Source organism: Diabrotica virgifera, chromosome 9, assembly GCF_917563875.1.
Source record: "Diabrotica virgifera virgifera chromosome 9, PGI_DIABVI_V3a".
In the NCBI taxonomy this organism is placed as follows: domain Eukaryota; kingdom Metazoa; phylum Arthropoda; class Insecta; order Coleoptera; family Chrysomelidae; genus Diabrotica; species Diabrotica virgifera.
Window position 1 is genome coordinate 176,036,369 of NC_065451.1, and position 12,009 is coordinate 176,048,377.

Here is a 12,009-nt window from a genome sequence, read left to right on the forward strand (position 1 = left end):
CGTGAATTACTGGTCGCATCGCATCGCAACGCATCGCATCGCGTCGCGTCGTTTTCCGTCGCTCACCTAGGACAACGGGTAAGACCACGGGTAACGTCCTATGGACATCTGTTTACAGCGTCATATGGACGTCTTTTTACAGCATCCTATGGACGTCTTTTTATGACATCCTTTGGGCATCTTTTTACAGTGTCCTATGGACGTCTTTTTACAACCTTATATGAACGTTTTTATACAATCCTACCCTGGAAAATTTATCCCCAAAACATCCAATTGCACTTATTTTTTTAAGGCACTTATTAATTTCCTTCAAATATGTGCTTTTGCATATTTAATAATGAGCAATTGAGTCATTTAAGGAATTTAAGGAATTATTAGTCAAATAAAAACTAAGTTGGTATTTTTTCCACTGTTGCGTCGATCTGACCCACTCTGTAGCCATGTTTGAATAGAAACCTCAGTTTCCTTTTGACTTTTTGTTAAACCTGCAACTTCAGCAGATCCTACAAGTAAAAAAAAAAAGAATGTGTGTGTACTTTGTACGCGCGTAAGAAGTTATTCTTCTATTATATAATTTTAACGAAGTAAATATACTTAACAGGTTATTTGTATTCTATTTAAATATTAAACTAACTTTCTTATTTACCGCTTTCAAAATTTTTTTATTAAAACAACCAAAAATAAAAAAAATGAATCGTCCAGGATTGGAACCCGGGACCTTTCGATCTCTGATCGACCGCTCAACAACTAGACCACCGAGTCTCCTGTTACTGACACGTAAGTTTCGGATATAATTACACAACACGGTGACAATAAATAGATTGAGTGGTATCGTGATAAAAATGTTATACCTACATATTTTATTATCTTACTACAGAAAAAGAGAAATTCAAAGACACAAAAATTATAATAAATAATACATTTACTAAAACCACTAATATATTCTTTTAATGACTTATTAGCGCTGATACAGATACTATCTTGAAAGATTAGAAACGAACTACATACTGTCTGTGTGCGCATGCGCGCAGATTTATGAAAAATTTTACTCTCAATCGCGCCTAAAGAAGAATAACTTCAAAAATTCATATCAAAATACAATGAATAGTGCTTAATAAGTATATCTACAGATATTTCAAATATTTTTTTTTAAATTACTTACTTATTATCATTTTGGCAATATTTGTGGTGTGAAAAGGCTTTTTACCCTTCCTACCTAGCCAGCTATATTCGTTGGCAAATTCATTTGTTAATATCAATACCATTGCCCTCCTTACAAAATTGTGCACCGTGGCTCCTCCCAATTTAGATACTTCGGTGATCTACAACAAATTTGATTAAATATTCACATGAATATTGAAACACCTAAAACCACTACATAGTATGTAAAATAATAGATTACCCATGAACGAACATATAAAACACATATTTTCTGTTCCAAAAAATAATGAACTAGTACCAGTATTATAAGAACAGTTTATATAATTATTACAATTATAAGGTGTTATTACAATTATTACAGGGTGTAACAAAAATACAGGTCATAAATTTAATCACATATTCTGGGAGCAAAAATAGTTCGATTGAACCTAACTTACCTTTGTACAAATGTGCACATAAAAAAAGTTACAGCTCTTTGAAATTACAAAATGAAAATCGATTTTTTCCAATATATCGAAAACTATTAGAGATCTTTTATTGAAAATAGACATGTGGCATTCTTATGGTAGTAGTATCTTAATAAAAAATTATAGTGAAATTTGGACACCCTATAACAATTTTATGGGGGTTTTGTTCCTTTAAACCCCCCAAACTTTTGTGTACGTTCCAATTGAATTATTATTGTAGTACCATTAGTTAAACACATTATTTTAAAAACATTTTTGCCTCTTAATACTTTTTCGAAAAGTCAGTTTTTATCGAGATATTTTGAATATTTATCAAATCCACCACATATTTGTATATGGCTAAGTACGATTATGAAGACTTGGTAATAATATGAAAATTTATTTGTGATTTACATTTTTAGGTATATTTTGAACCATATTAAAAAATAAGTAGTATCTCGATAAAAAGTGCCTTCTCGAAAAAATACAAAGAGGCAAAAAAGTTTTAAAAACACTGTGTTTAACTAATGGTACCGCAATAAAAGTCTAATTGGAACATACACAAACATTTGGGGGGTTTAAAGGAACAAAATCCCCATAAAATTTTTATGGAAACACATTAAAAAAGAAGCCGCAACTCGATAAAAACTGCCTTATCGAAAAAATAATAAGAGGCAAAAAAGTTTTAGAAATATTGAATTTAACGAATGGTACCACAATAATAATTTAATTGGAACGTACACAAAAGTTTGGGGGGGTTTAAGGGAACAAAACCCCCGTAAAATTTTTATGGGGTACACAAATTTCACTGTAATTCTTTTATAAGATTTTTCTGCCATAAGAATGCCACATGTCCATTTTCAATAAAAAATATCTAATAGTTTTCGATATATTCGAAAAAATGGATTTTCATTTTGTAACTTCAAAGGGCTGTAACTTTTTTTATGTGCATATTTGTACTAAGGTAAATTAGGTTCATTCGAACTATTTTTGGTCTCAGAATATGTGATTTAATTTATGAGCTGTATTTTCGTTACACCCTGTATAAGGTGGCAACGTTGGTATAGAAGAGTACGGAACGCACTGCTAATTTTTGCTTACAAAACCATTACAAAACCTAAATTCTCTATTTATTTTTTTTTTCTTTTCTTAACCACTGCCGGAACGGCGTTCCGGCACCATGACACCACTGGAACTATCTGTATTTAATTAGTGATGTGGGAGAGAGGAATCTATCCCATATCACTGGTAGGAATAGGAATAATAATTATTGATATTGCATATTCCTAAAAGTTTGCCACTGTAATTTGTGTTGCCTATCCACCTCTCCTAAGTAATAATTAATTAGCCCATGAGAGGTGAGTTATTTGTGAAATAATCAGGATAATAATCTGGTGCAGATGTGAAGAGTTTTATGAAAAACCAGTGAAAGTCTTTTTTTAATAGTCTGAACATTTTTTTTATACACATATACAGAGAATATAAAACCATGTAGTAAATTGAAATGATTGAAAACTAACAGCATATTATGAAATATCTTAAGTGAAATTCGTTAGAAATTACCTATAATACATTATTATAGTTAATAAATCTAAATTTAACAAATAAGAAATCTTGAAAAATGTAAACAATGCAAGTAGTGTATTATTATCCTCCATATTGATTATTTAAAAGGCAAAACCCGTTCCGATTTCTTTAAATATATTTATGAACGTTCCTTATTGGTCCATTCAAAAATGAAATTCAAAATGAAAGTTTTATATTGGCTGTACTTAAATTTTCTCCGAAGATAATCGAATGCGAACGAACTACGACATTTTCGTTGTCAATCTCTCGAGACAACGAACTGTTTGTGGTGTGAGAAAACCATTTTCAACAGTTTTTGTAAGAATTATGTGTTTTAAATAAACGATACTACAATTACACAGTCGAATTTGAACTAGCTGATCGAAATGGCGGATATAAAGGTAAGATTTTGTAGTATTTTTACCAAAAATGATAGACGCTATATAGGTAAGGTTAAAATGCCCATTCTCCGACGCGACCGGGGAAGAATAGAAAAAAAAATGAAAATATGGTACTTAGGAGTTCGGTAGTCTTTTGTTTTAGTAGAAAATTATCAAAACCGTCTGTACATTTAGGGTTAAAATATTGGCAAATTTTTCATCTTCAGAAGGTATATTATTATTTGTTATTAACAAAGAATATTGTGTTATTTGTTCACGACTAGTTGAAACACGTTGTAAAATTTGATTTGCAATAATTATTAGATATATGTAAACTTGTAAAATCCTGGTTCTAGTCATTCATAGTGTATATCATGTTCTATATGTAATGAAACCTTTATAAACTAGGTTTTAATATACAAGAAATCAGCATGAGTGATTAATGAAATTACAAAAACATGACATAAGCAGATGACTGTAACTAAAGTGAGAAATAACAAACTACTACACATTCACAGACTACTACATTCACCCAGCTTTATTTTCTAAGCGTTTCTTTCCCTTGTACCTCTTCTAATAAAAATGTCTTTATTTTCTTCCCTCAAATCAGTTTCAATGCCACCCTCTTCGAGAACGTTAACCAGAGCATAGGCGTAACCTGAAATGTCATGTCTTTGCATTGCCTCTTTGCTGAAGAAGAGCTCGTTGAAGGAACAGGTTCTTCATCCAATACAGGTTCTTCATCTATTACAGTTTCTTTGGGATGGACTTTGAGCTCTATGCGCTTAACACCATATCCCTCAGAGACCTTTCAGTAGTTGTAACCCCCCCCCCTTAGGATCATCCTGGTTACGCCTATGAACCAGAGAAATATTTGGTTGTTCCTCACATGTATCACTCAATCTAGGGCTTGGTGGATCCTTTATAACCCTTTCAGGCCTGAGTTTTTTTTGAGTGAAAATGAAGTTTCCCTTTGAATAAATACGATATATACGGTATCTAAAAAAGGTGTAAAAAATGCAGAAAAAAAAATTCATTGTTTGAATCTGTCACAAATGACATGTCACATTTGTGCGCTCTGGGCTTATGTTCTATGAATGCAGGATCGTAAGTGTATGAAAAAATTCATTTTTATTAAACGTAAAACACCACTAGGGCCAAATAAAAATTATTTTTATAATTGTTTAATATGCTATTACATACTAACTAAAATAGAACAAAAATTTTTTGCAGAAATGTCATGTCTTTGCATTGCCTCTTTGCTGAAGAAGAGCTTGTTGAAGGAACAGGTTCTTCATCCAATACAGGTTCTTCATCTATTAGTTTCTTCAATATCCTTGTCATCGGTGGTATTTTTAAACATTTGAACGTAAAAAGCAACATCATTTTCGCCATCTAAATCTTCTATTTCGGACTAGTTACCATCATTTAACACCTCTAGAGCCAAATCGTGGGTGAGAGGCACACCTGTAATAATTAGAAAAACTACTTTTATCATTAAAATATAGAAAAATTAATAAAAAGTCAAACCAATAAATATTTAGTATTTTAATTTCCTGCTATTGAAAATTGAATGTGTGACGGCAACTCACTATCGTGATATTCAAACATTACGGGACAAGATCTCTACAAACAAACCAATAATTTCTTAAATCTTGTTTATTATCTTGAAGTTGAAATTTTATCTATACCACAACCCCGTTACAATAACATAAACACTTATAAAAAACAAGATATCTTTTACTTACCTTTACCGGTTTTGTCGTCACCATAGACACAACATATTGATATCATCTTTCCTAGTAAAAATATGTTTATTTTGATATTGATACCCACAAGGTAGCAAGATCTTCATATCGAGCGATTTAACTAAACTACAAAGGGAACACGAACTCAAAATTAAGAACGAGCTGAAGACCAGAATCGATAATGGCGAAACTGATCTAAGGATCAAATACTTGAATGGAGTGCCGTCTATAGCTTCAAAAAACTGAAAAATCTAAAACTCAATACTGTTCCTCCCAATGACCACAAAATCAGTGTTTATTACCAAAATGTACGTGGCCTTCGGACAAAGCTTGGCAAGTTATTGGAAAATACTCAAGGATGCTTTTATAATGTTTTGGTGTTTACGGAGACCTGGCTAACTGAGGGAATTAGCGACGCCGAGCTGAACCTAGCGGACTTTAATGTCTACAGAAGTGATAGGTCATCTTCAACCAGTGCCTATTCTAGAGGAGGAGGCGTTCTTATTGCCGTATCCAAGCAATTGAATAGTAAGCATTTGCCATCTTCACTTGATATCGAGCAACTGTTTGTAGCCATTATCAATGGTAACGAAACCATTATTCTCGGCACTGCATATTTTCCCCCAAAAAGTGACTCTGAGAAATTTTCCATCTTCAATGACAATGTTGACAACACAGTCAACAATTTCAATCCATCCCAACTATGCCTTTTGGGTGACTTTAATCTGCCTAATGCATCGTGGTCCCATGACAATTTCAGTTCATCAGCCACATTTAATCACCTTGCTACTCCTAACGAAAGAACATCCATTGAGATTATCTCAAATCTATCCTGTCTGCATAATCTATACCAGATTAACGTTTGCCCAAATACCTCTAATTCGTTATTAGATTTGATACTGGTCCAAAATAAAGATATCGCCGTTGTTGAACCTACAGACATTTTAATCTCTCCTGACCAATATCATCCCCCACTGGTGTTTGAACTACCCATAACTACCAGATATAATGAGGGACTTTTACCGGAGGGTTACTATCATGACTTTAAATCAGCAAACTTTTCTCTAATTAAAGGCTATCTCGATTGTGTCAACTGGGATACTTTAATGATTGGATGTTCAGTCGATGAAATGGTTAACATTTTATATGATATTCTGTACTCAGCTATTGACATCTATGTTCCTGTTAAAAAATTCTCTTCTAGAAAATTTCCTATCTGGTACTCTTCGGAACTAAAATCGTGTATTATTAGAAAGAAGACAGCACACAGGAGACTTCAAGAGTCCAAGCTGCCAAAAACCAGTTACCTTTACAAACAGTTCTCAGAGCTCCGATCTCAGTCCCAGATACTTGCCAAGCGTGACTATTTAAACTTTACATTGTCTACTGAAAACTCTCTTCCCGGCGGTCTGAATAAGTTTTGGTCTTTTATCAATAACAAAAGAAAATCAAATGGAATTCCTTCTGAGTTATCTCACAACGGTAAAACTAGTTCATCTGGTAAAGATATTGCGAATTTATTTGCTGATTTCTTTTCATCAGTTTACTCCTCTGTTGTTGATTTCCCCGAAGACATCACTTCTTCACCCTTAAACCTATCATCATGTAAACTATCCATCTCTGACATTTACTCTAAATTGTGTAACCTCAATCCTTCTAAAGGCCCGGGACCTGATGGCATCCCATCAAGCTTGCTCAAGTACTGTGCATTTAATTTGGCTCGGCCATTATTTCTCATCTTTAACAAGTCTTTAGCTAGTGGAAGCTTTCCAAATGTTTGGAAGACCAGTTTCCTATTGCCCTTACACAAAACAGGTGACAAAAGTCTTGTGTCCAACTATAGACCTATTAGTATCCTAAACTCTATTCCTAAACTATTCGAATCACTTGTCTGCGATTTCCTTACACCCTCCTTGAACGGTGTTCTTTTGGAACAGCAGTTTGGTTTCAGGCGCCATAAGTCAACTGAACTCAATTTGCTGACATATACTAACTTCTTACTGAACGCCTTGGACGAAGGACTACAGGTGGACGCCCTGTACACCGACTTCTCTAAGGCTTTCGACAGAGTTAATCACAATATTCTATTAGAAAAATTGCAGCGATTAGGGATACATGGTTCACTTCTGCTGTGGCTTAGGGAATATCTTCTGGACAGAAAACAAATCGTCAAGCTCTACAGCTATTTTTCCTACGAAATAGTTGTCCCTTCGGGCGTACCGCAGGGATCTCATCTTGGACCTTTGTTGTTTAATGTTTTTATTAACGATATAAAAGACTGTTTCCAATATGCGAAATTTCTTTTATTTGCTGACGATGTTAAGTTTTACTGCCACATTAGGAATCCACTCGACTGTTTAAGGCTTCAGTCCGATTTGAATCGGTTGAATGAATGGTGCAGCAACAATGACATGGTTCTCAACTCCTGCAAATGTTTTCACATTTCATTCACGCGTTCGAAAAGTCCTATCTCTTTCACATACAAAATAGGTGATATAAATATCACAACAGTCACATCCATAAAAGATCTTGGAGTTACACTTGACTCTGGACTATCTTTCAATATTCATATAAGCAATATCATCTCAAAATCGCTTCAACTGTTAGGTTTTATTAAAAGATGCTCCCAAGACTTTAAGCAGTTGAGATCGTTTAAACTGTTGTACTGTGCAATGGTGAGGCCAATCGTGGAATATGCATCTTGCGTCTGGTCACCCGCCTATGAGACATACAACTGTAAGATTGAAAGGATCCAGCACCTATTCCTTAGGTTCGTCGCATTCAAAACAAACCGTAGAGACTGGAATTATATGGATCTTGAACTAGAACTTAACATTGACACCTTATCAAGCAGACGGAAAAAGAAGGACATGTACATGTTGTATAATATTATAAATTCAATTCACGACTGCCCTGAGCTCCTGGAGGAAGTAGGTTTACATATTCCCTCCAGAATCACACGTTCAAGATCTACGTTTCATACTCCCATCAGCAGAACTAACTTCACTGCAAATTCTTTCATCTCGAGGGTTTCTAGACAGGCAAATGCTTGCTCCAATTGTGTGGATTTCTTTTCGGATAGTTCGCGATTTTTAAAAACGCTAAAGGATTGCACCCTCTAGTTTTATGTTCTTGAATATTTTAAACTTGTGATTATATATCTTTACCTGTTATTTTTACTTTTTGACTTGCTTTATTGTCGTAGTGTTTATTGTATCTTATTGTATTTTACGTATATTTGTAATATTTTGTTAGTTCTTCATATCTTCTGTAATGTTTTATTGTAATGAGCTTTGCTCGTAAATATATATAAATAAATAAATAAATAAATAAACATGAGCTCACGATCGTGTCAGCCAGTCACGAAAGGGATAAACTGTTCATTACAAAGCTCAGACTCCGATCCAGTAACATCGTCACAGTCAACTAGAGATACATCTCGTGGTGCAAGTTGCAGCGCCGGATTAACCATTAGGCGGACTAGGTGGCCGCCTAGGGCCTGCGCATTTGATGGGGCCCACGTCCCGCTCAAAGGCATTAATAATTAATATTGAATTATTTTAGTAGTACCCCGAAAATAGTGCGTTCCTTAAAGGTATAGGTAGAAGGCACAATGTAGAGTAAAAAAGAATGTGTGTGTACTTTGTACGCACGTAAGAAGTTATACTTCTACAACATATTATGTAATTTTTAAGACAATACCAAAAATTTTAAAAAATAAAAGAATAAAACGCACACAAACACATTGAAAAATGCCACAAACAAAAAATGATTTCTGAACAATAATAATTGTTGGCAAAAATTTTAAATACGCATTTTCTGAAAAAAAAATTATATAACAAATATACTTACAATCATAAAATGCATAAAAAAATTAAAAAATAAAAACTTGCATCGGGAATCAAACCCGTGAATTTCAGGGTGCTTTGATTCGTAATCGAAGCCTAGACTCACTCGTCCAATTTCACATTATTTGTCATGTGGAAAAATAGGGTAACTGAACGTTTTACTGTTTGACAGTTGTTTTGAATATAATTAAATTATGTAGTTTAAATTTTGTGGAAGAAAATATTAAAATATAACAAAACAGTAAGAAAACAATATATTAGATGAAGATTGGTAGAACTTTTGTTGGTAATCAAATTAAGTATGTAAGTCAAAGCATTACATACCTACTAGATAAATAAATCTACGCCAAAAAATCATAATTTAAAAATAAAAATCGGACCTAATTTGGGATTTCTCTCTAAAATCCCCATTCTTGAGAAAATAAATGTATAGTAGAGCGTCGATTATCCGAACGTCGATCAACCGAACGACCACTTATTCGAACTATCGACTCCCACGTCCCGCACTCGAATACCCGCAAGCGTCAGTAATTGACGCTTAAAATATCTTCAATTTTCTTCATTATTGTATCCAAAAATAATTATGTTGTTGCAAAGACTGCACTTCTTTGTTTAGTTGCTAGTTGTCATTATCAAGATATAAATAAATATGTAGGTATATAAATATGGCTTTTATTCACTTGTGGATAAATATGTATGACTATAAATATGTATCAATATATTGTAGTTCGATTATCCGAACAAATCGGTTTGCCGAACACCTATGTCCCCCAATTAGTTCGGATAATCGACGCTCTACTCTATTTCAACCTAATCCAAATGTATAATTACAATATGATTATAATAAAAACTAGTTACCAAATTAGAATGAGTTTTCCTTGTCCAAAATAGTCCAAAAATATAGGTATATGAAAACTATTTAAAAAGGCAGTACAGTAGACTCCCGTAAGTTCGGCCACCTCGGGACCGGACCCTAGGCCGAACTTAAAAGTGGCCGAACTAACCGATGCTTATCTAAAAAATGCCCATTTATTGTTTGTATGGATCTAGCAAAAACAAAACACTTGTACATTAAGTAGAAGACAACACAGAGTAATACTCTGACATATTTTTAACATACACATAAAAAGATAGACCGTTACAAAAATACTATAAAACAATACTTACAAAACTCTGGGCCTAATACAATTTAAAAATATTATTGCACATTGGTGGTTTGGCTTCTTAAACACTTAAAAAAGTCAGTATTTTTTTTCTGAATTTTCTTTTCTAATGATTTTTGATGTGCAAAGTGTGTGACTAATGCTCAGAGAGCCGGCCGGACTAAGCGGAGACCGAACTAACCGAGGCCGAACTTACGGGAGGCTACTGTATAACTATTAACTAACTTTTGTTTGTTGTTTCTTTTCACACAAATTTTAAAACGCAACAACCATAAATAATCTAACTACAGCTGTGCCGCAGCCGCCATATTGAATAATTTTTGACATGTCATTTGAACATCCAATCAGAACAAAGTTATAATGCGCATGCGCCGGGATCATAGGTTTTAACACATAAAAATTCACCCTCATATCGCCGTTAAAGAAGTATAACTTCAAAAAGTCTGATAACATTTTTTTTCTAAATTCCGCCGTTTGATCAAAAAACGAAAATACATTTTGATATGCAAATTGAAGTCTGACAACAACGTACAATTAAAAATAGTAGGTTTGTAGGTCAGTTGTATCCCCTAGGTACAATAATGAAAATGTCAACCAAACCCATGATATTCATATCTGGCGTCTAGTCACATTATTAAAGCAAGAAATAACTATTTTGCAGATAGGTGCCATGTCAACAACCCCAAAAATCACACCTAATAGTAAATAAACAGGGGTTTGATTAGGTTAAATTTCCAAAGTCAAAACAAGTTCTTCTAAGCCACGTTGCCACGTCATTCAAATTTATGAAAATAAAAATTCACTTATATGGCGAACAATGTAATTTTTTTCTTGGAAACGGTTAACTTCAGAAAAAAATGTTGTATGACTTTTTTGTTCTAAATTGTGTATTTTATCCATACCTTAAAGGAACGCACTATTTTCGGGGTATATAAAAAATATAAAATGTTAAATAAATCAAAAAGTTAGGCCTAACAGAGACAAAGAAAAAAGAGGATGGTTAATTTATGATTTCCAATAAAACTCAGTTTTCTGTTTGTCTTCTGTCAAATATGTCAGTAAAATACAACCGACTTCAAGCCAAAATTAAGCAGTTATCTCCCAATGGCATTTTATATTCCATGTTCAAATCATTCCCTCAATTTGGTGATCAATTTTGCAAGCAAGTTTTGCTTAGAAGCTGTTAGTTATTTCGGTGTGGTTCAAGAAATATTCGTTTTTTTTTAAGTTCTACCCACCGATGGGCTATAGTCCATTCACTCACGGTAAAATGTTGCAAATCCTCCGGGTTTTAAAGAACCGCTTGGATTGACATGAAATTTGGTATACACATAGCTAACATACCAAAGAAAAAAAGTGATTTTGTGCCAATGTGTGCTTTTGTCCTGGGGATGAGGGGTAAAAAAACATATGTTCAAAATAAGTACAGAAATGTTCTGTGAAAGTAACTTTAGTCTTTTCACTTAGTAACTTTTCGAGTTATTTGCTAGTGAACATGCTCAGTTTTCAACAAAAAAAAAACAGGCTTTTTTAGCAAATCACTCAAAAATTAAGCATTTTATCGAAAAAATATTCACCATAAAAAATATAACAATATGACCCGTGTTGAGCTGGCCCCTCCACTTGCAAAAATTAAAAAACAAATAGCCCTGATTTATGAGCTATTTATGAGCTTTCATATTCCGCAAACTAAAAAT

At 33.5% G+C, this 12,009-nt stretch overlaps 1 protein-coding gene across 2 annotated transcripts in view; it reads left to right on the top strand.

Annotated features, from left to right (window-relative positions):
- The first annotated feature begins 3,424 nt into the window (after nt 1–3,424).
- LOC126891975 (DNA topoisomerase 2) overlaps nt 3,425–12,009 on the top strand; it is a 255,500-nt gene continuing 246,915 nt past the window's right edge. For both annotated transcript variants that reach the window (XM_050661332.1, XM_050661333.1), the window contains exon 1: nt 3,425–3,574. In XM_050661332.1, coding sequence (XP_050517289.1) covers nt 3,560–3,574 — 15 coding nt within the window. In that variant the 5' untranslated portion in view covers nt 3,425–3,559. The remainder of the gene's footprint in view (nt 3,575–12,009) is intronic.